Raw genomic sequence first — 20,769 nt, forward strand, 5'->3', positions numbered from 1 at the left:
CTCTTTTATGTACTGATCCTCCAAGGTTTGATGTTGATGGGATTGATTTCAACCAATCAAAAAGTTTTCTAGCCATATGGGGAAGCTCAGGAGTTATGGTTTTGGAAATGCCTCAAAGATGGGGAAAGTATTCAGAATTTGAGGGAGGGAAACCAGCAGTAACATGCAAGTAAGAGAAGAGAAATTCTGAACTTTTCTTTTTTTTTTTTTTTAAACTTGAATCAATTATGTGGTTTATTTAATGAATCTCTGTGTGTTGCAAACTATATATTAAGCAAAATTTTGGTCTGATGTAGACCAAAAGATGGAAATCTCTACATTTTTATTGGTCAAGGAGATTCTGTTTTATTCTATTGGTAAACTTTTTTGTCATCTCTATATTTTAAATCAAATTTCCTACAAAATTGTGACTTGTTAACCCAAAAAGTAATTACAGATAATAGATGTCATGAATTTGACCTACTAACACAGTATTAGGTCCAGATACAATGAGATTTTCTGACCTTGCTAGCTTGTCCAATGTCTAGTTTGAATAAAGGATCTTGCATTTAATTTATCCATATTATAACGGAAAGTAATTACGAAACAGTGAAATTTGGATGATATGTATCTTTTCAGAACAACCAGCGTCGCAGAACATTACTTTACAAGTCACAAAAGTGTCCAGCTTCTACAGGTGGCTTGGCATCCAGGCAGCGAAACCGATTCTCATATGACACTCCTCACATCCGACAACCTCCTCAGGTCTATTAGATCATCTTTGCTCTTACAGACGAAATATTTTATTAAAGATTGTCATTCCATTTTAGTATATATGGAACAATTTCAATATGTCTTTAAAGTTAAAAAAAAATGTTCTAATATCTTATAAGCTGACTATCCTCATCTCATTTTCACTGATGCATCATATTCATGTATGATCTTGTTTTTTCAGTACATATGATTTGAGGGAGCCGGATGTTCCTATTCACATTGTGACGCTGGGTGACTCCCTGCAGGACCTGACAGATTCTCCCTCCAAAACCTCATACAGAGCTGCTCTAGGCGATGTAGCAGCATCTTTTGACTTCGGCCCTCCTGTGGAACTCAAAAGAAAGAACCGGTTCCATTCCACTCTTACAAGTCCTGATGTGGTGTGGCCTGCTTACATTGTGTTTGGAAATGGTGATGTTGTCATTGCATACACAGACCTGTCCCCAGACCCTTCAAGGTTGGTGTTTTTTGGGAGGTTCAATTGACAATGTGTTTGTTATTGTTTGAGCTCTTTGGAGTCTTTTAATGTAATTATTTGTTGAACAAAATTAAGCAAAGTGTAAAAGACGTCTTAACATTTAATTTAAATTTTGCTTTGATTTCAATCTGACACATATAGATTACAAATAAATGTAGGATGTAGAAATCTTATGTATTTTTTTTTTTTTAATTCATTAACCAGAATCTTGGTTCTGTGCTTTGAAAATTAAGGCATTAAGGTGCCAGTTTCATTCAAATACTGTGGAATCATTAAATTTCGTAAAGGGGCCAATTTTCGTAGATAATGTTCAATTTTTCACAGGTTCATGGGGACAAAATGTTGAGGAATTACTTGTTCAATAAATTGAAACTTGTTTCATAGTTCATTGAGGAGTAAGTTTGTGGATGAAGGAGTCCGCTAAAGAATTTTTTCGATTGGGTGAATTTGAATGCCAGTCATAATGAGGTTGCAGTAAAACTTGTTCAATTCGTAAGATGTGAATGCCAACGTATTCTATAATCTGGCCAAGTCATGTAGTCCCTGAACATTTCCTTGTCATTTTGATATTTTATAAATGTGAAAACCAGATCTTGTCTAGTCTGTTAATTGGAAGAGGTATTATTTTAGAACAAATTGCTCAGAACTACAGCAAATTGTGTTCTGTAATCTGCCCACTTAGTTTCATCTGCATGCTTTTAATGGCAATTCAAATATATATCTCACGCTGAGTGCTAATTAGGTACATGTAATTAAAGATTGATTTGCCTTTGGTTTAAGGATGCTAAATAAAAATCACAATTAGTTGAACTATATCTTTTATGTATTTTTTGTTCATTCCGTTATGGTTGTGCTTCAGAAATAGCCATCCGGTTTTATAGAATCTCCCCATGCAATTACAAAAATTGGCTTCTAGCCCAGGGGCTAGTGTCAGTAAAAGTTACAAGCCCAAGCTAAAGAGTTACTACCCTATGAACTTCTTCAAAACAATGAGCTTAAGAATGTTTTAGGCGATATAAATAGCCAAACAAACGATCATTACTATCATATTTTATAATTTTATCAATCTGGTTTGCAGTATATTAAGATACATGTATAACACAATTACAGCTGTTTAAATCATTTTAAATAAATTCATTTCAGAGATACCACATTTCATGTTTATAAACTTTATTCATACCATAATACAGTTTTGAATCAAGATCTGATTCTTTGTTTTTATCTCTCTATTTCTATGAATTGCATAAGTTGAATGGTTTAGATTTTGGTGGTTTGACTATTGGTTTCAACAAAGTTTTCATAAATATGAATGTTATTGTATTGACCACTAAAATCTAAACCAATTTATTCAATTCTGAAATTATTGGTTCCCCTGAAGAAAGCACTAGATTTGTTCGCATATTCTTGAAAAGTCCTACAGTAAGTCAGTACATAAAGTCACGGATGTCGGCGTCACTTGAAGTTAAGGGCTGAGACTTTTCTTCCACTTCAACCCACTGGAACTTTTCACTCCAAATTTCTTCAAACTTTCTTTTCCTTTTTGTATGATCATACCTTTCACCTTTACTGACCTCTGCTGAATTTTTCCATGTTTCAGTAAATCCAAACAACGTGGTTTGCTCATGCTTTGATCAATGTGATTAGGATGCTTTAATATATATGCACATATATTCAATTGTTTTTAAACAATTTGATGATATAGACAGTTTAACTAGTTCTCATTCAAACGAAACCCATTTAATTGAAAAATGAAAGTAAAACCCAAGGATCTTTTCCCCCCAATTTGCTAGCCTGTTGGACTAGCAGTTGGTAAAAATGAGCAAGCCTGAGTTTTAAACTGACTAGCCCACGGCTTTCCATTATGAAATTTATGGGTCTTTTAAAAAAAAAATTGTAACAGATATGGTAGACTTATTCTTATTATACAGCGTATGTTAACATAAATTGCATGGTATTGTACTTAAACAATTATAATGTTCTTTAATTCGAATGTTACGCAAGTTTTTCTGTATAATACATATACCATGCAATTTAGGTTGATATGACCTCATGTTCCCACTTATTGAAAAGCGGTGAAATCTAATTTCTATATCGCTATTATTGAGATCTGAACTTCAATTGTTATGAATGTTTTTTTTAGACTGTAAATACTATTTAGAGCAAACGTTTCCACACTGTGAAGTTGAAGATAATCATACTTATTCCTGTAAATGAGTTTGCTGTTCAACTAACCCTCCCAGTTATTAAAAAGTCTGACATGCTTTTTGAATTACAAAATCTTTTCAAAACATTTTTGTTCATGATGAAACTTGTATTTTTGTTAGGAATACATGGAAAAGTTTAACTAATTTTTAAGGACATTGCATATTGAGAAAACCAGATTATCATGTAACATAACCTATTAACCTTTTCACAATAATTGGGTTACTTCTCCTTTAAAGGGTCAATTGATAAAGTTTGGCTAAGTTATAGTTGGCAAATAAATGAATAATATGTTGGTAAATAAATGAATAACTTTAACTAAGTTATTGCTGTTTTGTCATATTTTACCCATGCCTATTTGCTTAGATAAAGAGAACATATACATTGACCGAGTATTTCCTCCTCTATTTCTTAAGAAAACTGGGTGTGATTCATAGCTCTATAGAAACTGACAGGGCTGAAATCTACACGATCAAATTCTAACCAGTTCTGATGTGGGTTATGTATTTTTTCTGCAGTGTTGCTACCTTCATATCCCACATGAATCGCCAAAGAAAGAATTTCATTGTTAAAGTAACACCACTTTTTTGAAGAGGTTCATGCCAGAATGGTGGCACTCTTACCCGTTTTTGGGTCTCACCCACACCCTCACCCCAGATCCTCTGTGTTTTCTAGAAAGTCTTTAGGAACACCGATTATAGAAGTGTAACATGTTGTTTTCTGATGAATTGGCAGCATCCAGAAGCTGAGTCTCCAGGGGCCTCTAGTGATGCTCCCTCCCGCCGAGGACAACTATGGGGTAGATGCCTGTTCTATTGCCGTCTTAGGAACGGTTCCCTCGGTGCTAGTGATTGGGACCAGGGACGGAAAGCTACACCATTGTCTAGTGATGCAGTCTAGCCTTGAGGACACCAATCTTCAGGTTTACAAATTAATGTTCTGATCTTATTTTATTGAAATGTTGTTTTTGTTAGACTAATTTTTGTGTTGTTTTGCTATTAATTGAGTCATGATAAAGACTACAGTATAATCAGATACATGTACTGGGGTAGCTGGCATTGGTATATTATATCTTAATCTGGTTTTTGTTTTCATGTTCCTGTATAAATGAATTACTAATGAGTTACTTTTGTTGAGTAGTGTTACTTGTCTGTACATGAATTTCAATTTGAGATACATTACAGTCAGAGACTCAATCTGTGATCTCCACGGATACCAGCTTGCTGTATGAGGCCCCGGATGATGTCTCCCTCTATGTTTACGAGAGCGTGGAACTCGAACTTTCCCTCACAACCACCTCCTTGAAAACTGAGGAGTTCATAGAAGACACCTTTACCTGTCCAATCAAAATAATCAAAGGTAACCAATGACACATGGACATTTCATGCTTTTATGTAGTTATTTTTACACCCCTACTGATTAAAAATTGTGTATTTTTCACTGTATTTGCACAATTGAAGAGAGATTTTAAATAAAATGTACATATAACAAGTACAGTAAAACATGTTTATTTTGAAGTGCTAGAGACAATTTTTCCTCGGTCTTTTGTGGCTATCATTTTAGCTGTAGAGGGCCATGGCTGTAGAGGGCCCACTGGTTCAATGACCTTGAATTGAGGTAGTGGTCAAGGTCAAGGCAAATCTGTGTAAAACTCAAGTCCTTAGCAGATTTGTGAGCAAAATCATTTCCAAAAAAGTAATTCTTCTTCCCGATTCGGCTCAACCTTCATCTCAAATGTACTCTTGTGTAAAAGTTCAGATAGCTCTCCAAAAGCCTTGTATGGTTTTGCAATCTGATTCTTACTTCAACCACAGAGTGTCCATGAGTATAGTGTGTTCAGTATCTTTGAAACAAGTTTTTAAATCACTGTCTTAATTTTATTACAGGTTTTTTTTAACGTTTATATTAAATGATTTATTATACCGGTGAATCAGAAATGAGAATAGCTTGAACTTTTGTTAAAATTGTTTAAGCTTTCAAAATGACTATACTGACTACCAAAAAATCAATTCATTTCATGTAAGAAGTAAGAATGAAAGGTACGTGGGTTGTATATGCAATCTTTACAAAAAAATCAACTGAAATTGTCTCGTTATCATGGTTACATTTTAATATTTACCTTCATCTTTAGAAAGAATGACTTGTAATGTTTTGGCTATACCTACTGTAAACTATTTCCTATTCGTTTGTGAAAAATTTCCGCTAGCTTTGCTAGAGTCTTGCAGCAAACCTGTCTTCATAGTGTGTGTTATGTACGTATTTTATTTTCCAGATAATCTTGATTGCAAATTTTTGTAGTTGTGTCTTAATTTAAATAGAAGTAAAAATTTCTTGCAATTCAAAATGTTAATTAAAACTTTTCCTAAGGCACAATGAGTCTGTGGGTATAAGTGAGAGATCCTCCAAAAAGTGAACATATCATAAAATCTATGCTAGTCTGAAGACAATTAACAATCAATAATGCATATCATACATTTAAGACCACAGAACTATGGTTTATTCAATCAGCTATAGATTTATCCTTTATTACTTTTGATAGGATAAATCCAAAGAATTCAACTAAGAGCAAATTTTTCCACTACTCAAGGTCATTGTGTAGCCATACTGAGTTCATTTGAAGGTCAAGGTCACAAACAAAAGTAATTGATTTTGATTCAGAAACAGATTTTTCATAATTTTTTATAAAAATGAAACATCAGGGATTCAGTCTTGGAACTTTTATTATGGCTGACACAGGACTGTCTGATTGTGAATTGATAATACTTTCTCTTATTAGATGTTACTGGTAATAAATGTACGAAATCATAATGGAGGCCATAGCCATATAGAGAAACAAGTCATTCGAGGACAGTTTAGTGTTTGAATGTTTATGAACAAAAACAGCATGATTATATATTTATTTACTGGTAAATAAATTCTTAACAGAGCAGAAGACATAGATGGTACAGATTTATGAGGCCAAAAGACAAACAACTTAATTTTTCACCCAACTTAGTGAGAATAATATTAGCATTTTGTTGAAATCCTCATAAAATGATAAATAATGAAGTGACTGAAAGTTATGCACAGAAAATGAATATGTAGACTTTTTAAGGCATTAATGAAGTTTCTTGGGCTTCATTCATTAATTTCCCATTAATTTGCCTCAGTTGGATGGCTTTCACTGACACAGAATGCACATGGTGTAATGATATTTGTTTTGTAAATGCAGTTTATTTTAGACATAGCCTATGCCACAACAGTATAAACAAGGGAACGGCGTATAATGTCGGTTTGTGTGGACCAAATCGTCACGTGTCTATGATGTTGTTTATTTCAGTTATCCTGACTGAATGGCCCAAATGAAAGGAGTGTTTATATAATGGGATATTAGATTGTTTCTCATTAGATTTGTTAAGAGTCATATTTTTCTGTTTTCATGATTATTACATTCATATGAATTATTACTATTAATAGTAGTTACTACGATAGACAAATTTTTGCAGGACTTGCAATTTATGTTCACCATTTTTTTGTAAAAGCATATGTTAAAGAAAGAAAGGATTCAAAAGTACTCTTCACACATGCAAAAAATTTAAAACAAATTTTTGATGAGTTCTGCATGTTATATCATATTTTTTAACATTTAAACACTGTATGAACAATTTTGAGTCATATTTCATCTGTCCGGAGGTGAACTTTAATTGGCAATTTTTTTTTTACATACTTTATATTTTCTGCGTTCTCTCCAACTTTTCCCAAGACTTGAAGTTTGGTTTTCAGAATTTATGCCTGACAGGAATTGTTAATCATTATGTCCTTTAATTTATGTTAGAAATTTAATATTTACTATATATAGGGTCTCTGTCATTGTGTTTGGAAAATTTACCCATCGGCACTAATTCTACCAGACAGTCCATTAGTTAAAAGAGTTTTAAAGATAATAGGTGGAGAATTTATAAACCAATGGTGGCAAAGGATGTTGTTTTATTCTTCAGAAAAAAATTCAATGTTTTTGTGAATTAGAGAACATTCATTGGGTGCATTTGCCCATTATTTTGTAGACAATAGCCCGGATGTGAAGAAAATGACAAATTTCATTCCTGTTTTTAACTTTTGCATATACAGTTTTCCTGCAAGTTTTGGTCCTATAGAATGGGTTTTCTGAACAACAGAGGAAATTAAGTCATTGATTTCTTCTTCTTAATTTTCTTGATAGTCAGCCATATTTGAAATATTTTGAAATTTAGAGGGCAACCTAGTTTTTTTGTACTATGCATGTCAGATTAGTTCAAAATAAGTGAAATTGACTATGAAATATTGTGTTTTTAATCCTAATATAAAAAAGCTAACATGTAAGAATTAGCTTTCATTAATGTACCATACTAATTTATCACAAATTTAACAACACTTACGGTAATTCAAGTATAATGAAAAAGCTTTTTAGAACAAAAGTCTGCAAGTTTAGTTAGCTCTGTGTCCATGTTAACAATTTAAATGGTTCAAATTCTCACAGATGTCCATAAGGGGTCAACAGGTGGTCAACAAGAAAGATAAACCCTCAGAAATTTAATATTTGATAATTACAAAAATACTTATGAAAGATATCTATACTTGCACTTGAGTACAATTAATATATACCTGTATGTTTTTACAAATATTATCCTTTTAATACAGTGGCTATCTTGGAGAACTTGTATAATTATAAAAGTTATGAGCAATTTTTAACTCACTCGCTCATGCAGCCAATCAATGATTTAATACTTAAAAATACCTGTAAGTGATATCTGAACTCAATTGATATGGATTCATTTTTTTAAAAAAAAACAATATTTTATTGCAAAGAATATGAGAGATGAGGTACTTATTCAAAATGAGCCATAATTTAAAATATGTGTGATTTTAATTTTTAAAAGAATCATACAAATCATATGCTAATTTGAAAAATTAGGTTTTACATTATGTGAAAAACTTACTGAATCATTTTAGTAGTTGTTTTTAGGCTGCCATTGAATGAGTTTGGAAAAAATATGGAAAAAATATGAGCCACATGCAAGCTTAAAATCAATCCTGTTTCAATACTTAAAATATGCATTGAATGTCATGAATTTGTGAATCTATTGGTTAAAGAAGGAGTGATCAAAACAAGTTTTTGTTAACCAAGTGCACTGATTATATCTTAAATCACATGCTCCTAATCTAGCTGTGTCAAATATTTTAACTTTGATAATGATTCGAAGTTTTACAAGTCATTGCCTGAAAGTTGTTTTAATTTCATGGTATAAAAATTACATGATTTCTCCAAAAGTATCAATTATAATGGTTCTAATTTCATGCTGCAAGAAAACCAATTGGTCAAAAATATAAGAAATGAAACAATTTTTGAAAACTACTTTAAGTATTCATGATGGGTTTAATTTTGCTAAAAAAATGATAAATCGCATTCGCAAACATGATAGTGAAATTAAAAACATCATGATTATATGCCTATCTACAGTAATTCAATTAAATGATAGATTGAAGTTTAAATTATATGGATAAATTGACAGTCGTGGATAGATTAAATTCAAGTAAGAGTGTACCCCATACATACATGATTATAAGTTGGAAATACTTGACCGTACATGTATATGAAAATGTTATAAATTAATAGTTGAAGATGAATAAATAAATGCTTAATACTTTGATTGTATATTGGGTGAGCAGTTGATAAAAGATGCGAGATAAAAATGCTCGCTCTTTTTTAATAGTCGATGCCATTTTTATTTTCTGTGCACTGTTCTAATTGTTAAGTTTTAAATATCTTTTGTATTTCATAACTTTCAAGGCTAAAAAAATATTTTTTTAGGATGGGTATTACCCCCGGTATCTTTCTTTAAATTTTTTCCATTGAATGAATAACAAGGTTGGCATTTTTCTTCCTTTCTTTGAGCCTCCTAACATGAAAATATATTTTTGGATATAAAGACAACATTGACTGACTTTTTTGTTAATTACAGAGATTTAGGACAAGAATTATCAGAATTATCCTTTCATTCACTTTTTCAGCAGATTTGGGTAAAATTGACATTTTCATTCATAAATGATAACCTTTTGAAAAATCTTATACAGCTGCTGAAAATATGAACTGATTGCAATTAAAGGCTATAAAAAAACTAGATATATGCAGTGTTATAATTGGTCAGCCAACATTTATTTTTGAATTAGAGTAATATTTCAACAGTTGTTAATTTTGCAATGTTCTTTAAATGCTAGTACTTAAATGTACATAATTTGAGGAGAATTATGATTATTGGATGTTAGAAGTGACCAGAAAAAATAAGTGAGCATAAGGTCAACGACCAGAAGTTGTAACTGCAGGGTGATATTTGACGGGCTGATTGAAACATGCGCAATAAACCATGCGATGCTAATGTGTATGGTCTTGTAGTATTTCTGTATATAATTAAGAATCATGCACTTTTTGCATGCTCTACTAAATTTTCAATATTTGATGATTTTTTATTTTTATTTTTATTTTTTTTGGGGGGGGGGGGGGGGGGTCCAAACCTTTTGGAAAAAGTTTCTTAGAACTAGAAGATTAAGTGAACATTTTTAGAATATATTATTTTTAAATGTAAAACTAGTCAAAAGACGGGGAAAGAAGCCATTTTGGATAGAAAAAATAAAGATTAATAGATAATAAGAAAAAAAGATATTGCAATTCAAGTAATATCTCACTAAATATATGTATAAATATAACTTTTTTTAATCAGTCTCTTGTGATTTATGATTATAAAAAGTATATATCCCAGATTGTGGACGATGGGTGTGAAAGACCCTTGTGAATGGATGCACAGAGCAAAAAGGAAGAAATTTTGCTTGATTACTTAGAATAAAGTTTGTTCACTAATAAAATTTCAAATTAAGAATGACAAAAGTTTATTTCTGAGTAAAAGGTTTCTTTTCTATATTTGAGTTAAATCATATTATTTGGCTATGTTTATGGCCGTAGTAAGACTATTTTAAACCATCGGGGGGAAAAAGCTTCATGTTAAAGTTTCAAATTAGTTAAAGTTTTGAACCCAAAGGAAACCTACGGGTGTTTTTCAGTAAATAATGATTTTTAGCTTATTATTTATGCAATGTTTGCTGCTTAATGCAATTATGTTTATTGGCAAAGTAAAATGTGTTAAAATCAATAAATTTATGACAAAATCTTTTTGTTTTATTAAGATGGTGGAATTGATAAGTATTTCACAATTTTTGTCCAACCCTTTAAGTTTATTTTAAAAAAAAAAAAGGAACGTCAGAACTCTGAAATATTTTTTATTCTCTCTTTCTCTCTCTCTCTCTCTTGAATTAAGATGAACTAGATATCCATTAATCTATTTCTTAATTATTTTGCCCCCAAAAAGTTGAATAACATTCATGGGGAAAAATATTTAATCATACTTGACATTTATTTTGTGTGTCTTATCTGTAATTTTGATAATGAGAATTTCGTGCTGACCTTGATATACACACAATTATGAAGCAGTTTGGATCTGTTTTGGTGAAAATGCCACAAGATGTAACAAAGTGATATAATTGATTAATTAAGCATTCAGTTAATTTTATAGGATTGACTGGAATTGACAAGAGTCCTAGTTTTATTAGTCCCCTACCGGTTTTCACCGGAGGGGACTATAGCTTTCCTCTGCATCCGTCAGTCCATCTGTTTGTACCAGTTCAGTTTTCCACACTTTTTTTCTTTATGCGTTTGAGGAATAATATGAAATTTGCTGAACAGCTTCAAAATGTCAAACTACAGATCAAGTTTACACTTTTGTAGCGTCTGGTTGACATATTTTCGAGAAAATTAATTTTTTATATTCCAATTTTTTAATGTTCGGGTTCGATATTCTGCATAACAGTGCATTGTTTTCACAATTTCCAAAAACCGGTAGGGGACGTGTATTGCTCATGCAATACTCTCAGAATGCTTGTTCAACTACTTTTTTGTTATCTATGTTGCTATTTTCTTTTTTCATTCAAAATCAAAGTAATTTTTTTCAAGAGCATGTACTTATTTATTTTGTAACTAATTGCAACATTAGAGAACGTTATCTTAGATTTTTTTTTTGGGGGGGGGTCCTAGCTTACAAGTGAGAATAATTCTTTATGCATAATAATTAAGGCCTTTTTATATAAACTTTAAAGGAAGATATGAGTGAACTAATAGATAGTGTATGTGTTAATTGCAATTGTTTAATTATCTCATTTGGTGTCGAATCTCAGATTTTCCACCCACTAGTAATCTAGTGTTAATGAAGGAATAAGGAATCATTATTTGAGTAAAATATATTATGAGGCGATAATTTTGTGATCAAATCCAGTAAGGTCAAAGCACCCCCACTGAAATTATCACCTTAGAATAATTCAAAGAATAATTGCTTATTAATTATTTTGAAACTTTTTTACTTATATTTTACAACTTTTAGCAATTGTACCATTAAATATTTGAATATAAATAAGCAGACCCGCTTGCGCCCCAATTATACATCTTTTAAATTTATTGGACACTGTATAGTACAAAATTGCTTCAGTGTTATCACAGGCAAATTAAGACACTGAAAAATATAAATATTTCTGTATCAAGCAGGATTTTGCACAAGTTGACTATACAGTAATGTCTTGTTTGTTTGATTTTTATTTTATTTTATTTTTTTATTTTTTTTGTATTTCTATGGTTAACCTCAGTTCTTTCACAAGATATCAAGCTATCTTGAGGCCCATTGATTCAACAGTATGAAAGCATTTGGTAGCAACTGTCAAAAGTTTCATCAAGGGAGATACAAATCGTGATTTGTAACAAATTTGCTGTCAAAATGGTGAATTTTTGGTCATTACCTATAGGCATGGTTTTCAAGATGACTAGGTTTTGATGAGAGTGTTTCTGGTTCTATGGCTGACAGGCAAAAAGAGATGAAAAATGACCAATGTGTACTTGGTGGTTGGAGCTCTAAGGAAAAATATGACCTTGCAGGATTGTTTTCCATGGAGTCAACCTGCTGATTCTAAATATTTCACCTGCAGTTTAAGAACAAAAAATTATTTTTATTTTTATTTCTTTTATCTATGAAACATTTTAACCCATACCATTAATTATTTTCAAGAAAATATCATAGGTGTACATTTTGGGAGATCATGCATACTAATCTTTAAAAAATAGACACAAAGAAAATTACAATATTGCCTCTTCATGTATATACTAGTTTTATTAGGAGGTTTGAACAATTAATGCATGAATTTTTAAAACTATGTAGCTGTCTTATATTGTTAATGGAAATATTATATGTCAATTTAAAATGTTGACACTAATTCAAGTCTATTCATAAGCTTCTTAGCTGTCAAAGAGATATGACTCTTTTCACGACTATGTAATGGCTACTTCATTTAATTTCTACATTTCTTCATAAGCATACATTTAACACAAAAATTTGAATGGTGTGTGTGATGATATATGTTTGATATAATAAAGCTGGTACATTCATTTACTATAGTTATATCTAGGTACTTTGATATATTTTTGCATTCATTCATGAAGTCTTGCTTGCATAACTCATACTACTTTCCTATTGGTATATTGTATTTGTAAAGATTGATGCACTTAGTAAAACACAAGATACATGTAATATACATATTGGTCTGCATTTCATTTCCATTGTAATAGTTGTAATAAATCTGTCCTTTTTGTTTCAGACCCCATGGCTCCTGACCGATATCACTGCATTCACTCAGCTGGCGTCCACACCATTGTGTTACCATGGATACAAGAATATCAAAAGTTTTTTGCAGATAGTAAGCTTTAATGGTTTATGAAATATAAATGTAAAATCTGAAAAAATTGGCATTTAATTTGACATGAAAGTGATATTATTTAATTTTAATGCGTGGAGCAAGTTGATGGTTGTAAGGATTGATTTCAGACGTAGGTGAGAATGTACCTGAGCAAGAAGACTGCATTGTGGAGCACCTGATCTGTACTAAACCACTCCCATCCAGGTATTGCTGCTGTTCATGGACACATTACTTATTAAGCATATAGAAGAAATTTACTCCATTTAAGAAAGAATTATCTTCATCATAAAGATCAAGAATATAATTAAAGAAAAATCTCTCTCTCTCTCTCTCTCTCTCTCTCTCTCTCTCTCTCTCTCTCTCATGGCTTTTTTTTCAAACCATTCATCTTTAGACAAAAAAAGAACAGGATAAAAACCAAATATTTATATTTTCGTAGTTTTTCAAGGCAATAAACCTGTAGCGGATACGTTTTATTTGGACGCTGTATCTGCAATTCTAATCACAATTTGAAACAATGAAAAAGAATTTTGATTTTATTTTTAATGTTTAGCATGGTACTGTGTGATACAGATGACAATTCCTGATTTTATTATTGCGCATTATATTTGAGACATTGATGAATAAAGGCAAAACAATGTTATCATCTTATATGACTTCTTTTTAGACATAAATCTTCGTAATTTTGTACACTGTCTTATCTACTTTAGGAAAATTTATGGCTTTTAAATGTAAATTTTTTGGTTTTATTTATAGAATATCAGGTGAGGGGATATATAAATTGAAATATGATGCATGTAGGCATCACAATAATATATGCTAATTTTTACTGGAAGTACCGATCAGAGACCTGTTAAGTTTAATCACGGATTAGATTAGAATTAAATTGTTGGAATTCTGATATCTGCCGCTGAATCAGGAAACCCTATGGATTACAAGTACCTGCATTTCCTAACAAGAGATACCATCGCTCAAAAATAAGGAGGTCTCATAATTTTTCCCCCATTTTAAATTTTCTTTTGTTTCATTAACATAAATATCCACGGAATAAACATTGGTGTCAGCTTTTGTTGTTACATTAAGTGTAGGTCTCTGCACTCTTGTTCTCACTATGATTACATTGCCTCAGGCCACCATCTCTGTCTAACCAAAATTTTATTAAAATTAAAAATTATTTTGAAACATGAGAAGAATTATGATAACTTGTGTTTCTTCTTTCCTTTTTCTCCCCAAAGTCCGGTGGCCCCGGTGCTGGGATTGGGCCTGGTGAGGGGACTATCAGTGGAGCCCTCCCTACTGACCTTGACCTGGGACTATGAACTTGTGTCCCTCCCCCTGTGGTATGTATGCTGGCAAGCACCTGTAGATCGTGTCAAGTGTTACAGCTTAACATGCTCGGACAATTAACACACATTGAGAAAAATTGATATGCCAAAATGTGGCGGAACGCTTAATGTTAATTTCTCATATCTATAGCACATTTGCATATTATGTCAAATAAACTTGTTTTTGAATTATTTTGTTATTATTGCATTCTAACAGAAATTTGGTGGATTTTTATACTCATTAAAATATATTTAAAATATTTGAGAGAAACCATATGCATTTGGTTTTTTTTTACCTATTCAGAAAATATTTGAAATATTTAAAAGAAACCATATGCATTTCACTTGAAATTTATCTATTTATGTAATTAGGTAGAAATATTATGCTTTAAATAATTAATACAAGTTTCATGACTGCTGTATATTTATATTAATTCTGCAATGCCCATTCTGAACTTTTTATCAAGACTTAAAGAAAGTATTGCAGTAAAATGTAATATAACGAACAAGTTTTGTTGTAAACATTTTCAGCAAAAACTTTTGGAATACACATGCTAATTTTTGCAACTTTGCTGAAATCCCAAATACTGATGTTTTTTATTTTATTTTGTGACTAAATGGTTAGTCCGAGTAGGTACAGAGACAGTGCTGGACCTTTACACACTGATGAAGATCCGACCACAATCGAATCACCATTACGTCGTTTGAGTAGGGAGCCATTCGATTTATACATTAAGAAAATTCTGCAACGCAATGTTACCAACCCAAAGCTGAAGTAAGATAATAATTCAGTTCGAAAAATGGTATTCAAGATTCAATTTTGATGAAATGTCACTGCATACAAATGAATTCTGGTGACACATTTTGGTGTAATTGGTTGTCAAAATCATACATATTTGATCATTTTCAAGGACAACCAAATGTAATGAATTTGATAGAGATATGTCTAACTAAAGCACTTTTGATCCTCCCACCCAGAAAAACATTGCTTCAGCTCTAACTGAACTTATCTGAATTTCAGTTAGAATTTGGATGTTCAATTATATACTTTATTTGTTTAAAAAGAATGTTTATTTTTGCAAATGTTTTTGTGACTGAATATTTGCATAAATGTTCCAAAATTAAGCATTCCCAAAAAGAGTTGCCTCAACAAATTCACTCTGTTCTAATTGCAGCTTTCAATTTCTTCAACTTGATATTAAAAAAAAAACAAAATCCATTTTCCATCCAATTATTTTTTTAAGAAAGTTTTTGTATAACCCTTGTGTCTTCCCAGTGGTAATTTAAGTGTCATTGATTATTAATTCAATGAATTTTGAAGTGATTGGGTTAATTATATCTTATAAATTCTGCATTGTGATGTGAAGAAAATAAATCAAACGAGTGATTTTTTTTGTAAAAGAAAAATTTAAATTAATACATATTAAAGGGAATATTTATACTGATGCTATTTTTTAACAGATTTGACAAGAAAACAGAAATATCTCAGCAAGAATGTTTTCAGCTCTTGACACGTGCCACACAAGTTTTCAGAGAAGAGTATCTTCAGAAGCAAGAACATGCTCAACAGGAGATACAGAAAAGGTAGGAAGCTGAAAGAGGGAAATATTCAAGATGTAGTAACAATTTTATCCTGTTACCCAGAGAGTAAACCATTTTGTCAATGGTACATGTATCGGCTAGCTATTCAGAGCATAAACCAATTTACTCTCAGTAAATGTTTACATTTTATGATGTACTTATTAGATTTGGTGTGCACCATTGTCAATACAAAAATTTGTGATTTATTTGTTGTTGTATTTTGTTTACGTTGAATACAATCACTAGTCTGTAAAGATTTATTAAAACAAGTGAATGTGTAGGTGAATTGTGGTTACCATGATAAATCAAGTGAACAAAGTACCATAGGGATTGTAAAATTGCCTATAGGGGTGGTCTATCATTTAATGAATTTCAAACGAACGTCTTCAAAGTACCAGGTATGTTTTTAATCACTCATGTGTACCCATACAACATGCATTCTTCATTATGAATAAGTGTTAGGTGGTGAAGGAGTTCTGCAGATTCAAAATCTGTTCAAAATCATCTATAATTGGGTTTTTGGCCTCTAAATACAGACTAAAGTTTTCTAAGAAATGATAATTTTATTTTGCATTTATAACTAGTTAGCGTCAAGAGTTTAAATCTATGCAAATCCACAATGACGTCATAGCATTAATCTACTGGGTTGATATTTTGAAAATCATTTGGGGATGGGTTATTACCTTGATTTGTTTTATAGTGCATCTATACAAATAAATATCTTAAACAATGTGACTTTGTAAAAAGGCTAGAAAGAAAAAACAAAATAACACTCTGATACTGATAAGTACCATCACACTGCTTGTACATGCAATACAGATGAAAAGGGGGCAGAATTAATTGAAATAATTTTTTATTTTATTCAAACATTATTTGTAATTTTCTCTATGTAAAGATAATTTATGAAGCTAGAGCCATTGAACAGTAGAACATGTAACACTGCAACAAGAGAGATAACTGTGGTTGGATAACCAGCTTAGGTTTTATAACTTAGTTGTATGTTTTACTGATATTTAATTAACTTTGATACATACACATTTTATGCTTTGGGTAAACATGAAATATTTCTGATCCCTAAGTTACCAGGTACCTAAAATCTAATATTGTAAATTCCTTATATTATGCAAGTACTTAATTCTGCGATCCCGCTGCTTTGTATCAAATTGCGAGAATATTAAATCGCGAACATGAAACTCTTCTCCTTATTTCTTATAGTTTTCAACTCTCAGAAAATAATGGCGAGATTTTAAAATCTGCGAAGGATGCTTCTCACGATTTTACACGGATATTAATTCCTCACGTTTAATTGGGAATTTACAGTACTCAGAATTTCTCATTCTCTTATGGAGAATATTATAGGTCTAATTGGACACAGAAATCAGTCTCCATTCAAGAATGACAGGGTGTTGTGAAGGTTTGAACACTGTCATATTTTGATGACCTTCATACAAGAAAGCAATACACAAAATCATAAAACCAGTATTACTTGTTGTGCTTGTTGACATGCCCAGCTCATTGAACTCCTTCACAGCACGTAGCACGCCACAGAATAACAATGAACAATAAACATCGTTATTTTGGTGCAGTTTACCTGTGAAAAACAACTGTTTTCTTTATTACAAAGCATTTGTGGCGACCTTGATTTATTTTAATCTCTTTCTTATATGTGGAATTTGTACAAAGGTCGAGTTAGAGTTAGATGGTTTTTTAATGATACTGGTACTTGGAAAATACAGACGACAATATGCAAAGTCTGAATTAGAATGGAGACATGTCTGTAACTGTTTGATTATTGCCCCCAGGGACCCAAGCAAACCAGGGCTGACCCTATAGGATTGACCGCCCAGCGTCCAAATGTTAATCAATTGCAATAATTAATATATGCACGAGCCTGACAGATAACATTACTGCGATTTCAACTTGTCACAAAAATAAGATGTCAACCACATTTTGACAGCCCGAACAGGTGAATTATGAGGTGGCTTCCACACAGTTATATTTCCACGCTGTGACAGTATTTTTATTGGAAAATAATGTACAGCTGACTATGGGGGCCCGTGTCAGATTTTTCAAGACAGTGAATCCTGCATCAGCCATTGATAGGTTCAAATAAGTTTAATATATTATTAATATTAATATGATGCACTTTTCGTGTAGCATTTTTAAAACAAAAATTCTTTTTTAATTCATATTTTTGAAATTTTTTATTGCAATGATTTAATGCACCATCTCAATATTTTCCATAATTGTAAGTTGATTTGCTGAATATTTAACACATAAAGTGAAGTACCAGGTTCACACATACTCGAACAAGTTAAAAACTTAAACAAACTATCATAATAAAGGTTATATTTGTTTTACTGTCCTCATTCCCATGAGAACAATGGCTGGCTTCTCTGTATCTCTTTCAAGGGAAATTAAGAAATCTAGTTGCTGGGAATAAATATTCTTTTTCAAACTCTGAAATTTGTAAAATGTTGTAAAACTGAAGCAGCTAGATTGCACAAGCCACTTTTTGAACACATAGCTTATACGAGCTAGATTTTATTCTCCTTACCTTAGAACCTGTGAATAGAACAACATACTCAGGCCAACTAAAATTAAAATGTGTACCCCATGTAAAATCTGCAACTTTCATCAAACTGAGATGCCACATGTAAACTAAGTCAAGGTCATGGTCACAGAAGGGGCTTCAGGTGCTTAATGTATACCTGTGTATATTGTATGATTGTGAACAAAATCCATGTATCTATTTTTGAAAAATCTCTTTTTAATAAAACGAACCAGGTGTTAAGGACTAATTTTAATTGGAAATACTAAATCAGCAAATGGAATTTGAATTAATAAATTTTCATGAAGGTACATTAAATCAAGTCTCTGTCAATTTTATCTACATATTTTAAAAGATGTGATTTGTATGCTCTTATTATAATCTTGTACATATATTAGTTTAGTGTTCTGGTCATAATATAGAGACATGCATAGATTAAGGTTTTAGAAATTGATGTCAACATTGCCTTACATGTACCTGTCATTAATTTGCTGCAGAAATGTAACATTTAGCTCCTCAGAAATAATAAATAAATTGCAGTTTGACCTGTTTTTTGTTGTTGAGAGCTTCAAACACTGCATGAAGTCATCAAAATTAAGGGATGAAAAAAAATTCATGGCTTTTCAGATGAGACATTAATTTGTGTTGTTATGGTTTTTGAACAGGACAAGAATGCTGAGAAGTCTGAGGGCCCAGCAGGAGGGGGATGTCCGGAGTCTGGAGGTGTCCCGGAATCATGTCCGGAACATGGCAGAGAGTCTTGCCACAAAGTACAGCGACTGTCAGGACAAACAGGAGGAGATACTCCAGAGGTATGTAGTCGGGGGAGGGGGTTGTCATCAATATCAGTGTCCACTTGATGATTTTCACAAAGTACTCTAGCTGATAAGCCAACACATTTTTTGGAAAATCTGTTTCCATTCCCTAATTGACTTGTTTGTGGGTGGGGGTTTTTTTCTGTATATGGCAAAAATGAGACTATTATTTTTATTATACATACTGCATATAACCTTAACGCAAAACCTTCATTTTTTGCTTCGGAGTGTTTCTAAATTATCTTTGTTCTGCTTAATTTTCTTTTAAATTCCTATTATTACATTCCAGCTTTATAAATATATTTATACGGTAGAAAATAGAATAGAAAAATTCACCTATGTAAAAACAATAACTTGACAGCAAGCTTGAGGATTTGCTATATTTAATGTTTTTATTTAATTTATATAAAGAATTGAAGAGGTAATGAGAAGATTACAAGAAAAGATGCCAATGATGTCAGAAGCTGAGAGAGGTATGAAGCGAGAGCTAGAAACTATGGAGGAGCAGCTGGAAATATACAAAAGATCTCTAGATCAGGTAAAATCAGAACACCTGTAGAACAGGTAAAATCAGAACATCTCTAGTAAATGTGAAATCTGAACATCTGTAGAACAGGTAAAATCAGAACACCTATAGAACAGGTAAAATCAGTACATCTTTAGAAAAGATAATATCAGAACATCTGTAGAACACCTAAAATCTGAACATCTGTAGAACAGGTAAAATTTAAAGGAACTCTAGAACATGTAAATCTTAAAAGATATTTAGAACAGATAAAAATCAAAAGATCTTTAAAACAGCTAACACCGAAAGGTCTCTATAAAAGGAAAAAATCAAAAGATATCTTAGAACAGGTAAAAATCAGTCAGTAATCAATGCAAGGGTTAGTATAGAGGTTTACAAGTGTTAACACCCCCCCCCCCCCCCCCCACCCCCCGAATACTGCCAACCACAAACTAAACATACATGTATTATTGGTTAAGTTTACAGTGCTCTTCTACAAATTTTGCAGTATTTGTTTTTGTTCATAATTAATTTGAAATTGAAAACTTAATGATATAGTCATACTTGTAATAAAAGATATTGACTCTTTTTTCTGTAGTTGAAGATCAAACAGGATTATCAGAGGAGGCAGATATCACAGACTCCTAACAGACAACTCTCAAGTCCAAGTCTTAAGTCAAGTCAACTCAAGCAGCTACGGGAGGTTCTCCAACAAGAGTAAGTTGGTTTTATATCAAGTTATAATTATTGAACTTGAC

At 31.8% G+C, this 20,769-nt stretch overlaps 1 protein-coding gene across 1 annotated transcript in view; it reads left to right on the forward strand.

Annotated features, from left to right (window-relative positions):
• LOC105324858 (nucleoporin 88) overlaps nt 1–20,769 on the forward strand; it is a 22,087-nt gene that overhangs the window by 962 nt on the left and 356 nt on the right. Inside the window, exons 2-14 of the mRNA XM_011424071.4 lie at nt 1–169; nt 619–744; nt 935–1,210; nt 4,169–4,355; nt 4,618–4,792; nt 13,136–13,234; nt 13,363–13,438; nt 14,470–14,574; nt 15,185–15,334; nt 16,021–16,143; nt 19,357–19,503; nt 19,918–20,044; nt 20,610–20,728. The exon at nt 1–169 is cut by the window's left edge and continues 1 nt beyond it. Of these exons, the coding sequence (XP_011422373.3) occupies nt 1–169; nt 619–744; nt 935–1,210; nt 4,169–4,355; nt 4,618–4,792; nt 13,136–13,234; nt 13,363–13,438; nt 14,470–14,574; nt 15,185–15,334; nt 16,021–16,143; nt 19,357–19,503; nt 19,918–20,044; nt 20,610–20,728 (1,879 nt within the window). The remainder of the gene's footprint in view (nt 170–618; nt 745–934; nt 1,211–4,168; nt 4,356–4,617; nt 4,793–13,135; nt 13,235–13,362; nt 13,439–14,469; nt 14,575–15,184; nt 15,335–16,020; nt 16,144–19,356; nt 19,504–19,917; nt 20,045–20,609; nt 20,729–20,769) is intronic.

This window comes from Magallana gigas, chromosome 3, assembly GCF_963853765.1.
Source record: "Magallana gigas chromosome 3, xbMagGiga1.1, whole genome shotgun sequence".
Taxonomy (NCBI): Eukaryota; Metazoa; Mollusca; class Bivalvia; order Ostreida; family Ostreidae; genus Magallana; species Magallana gigas.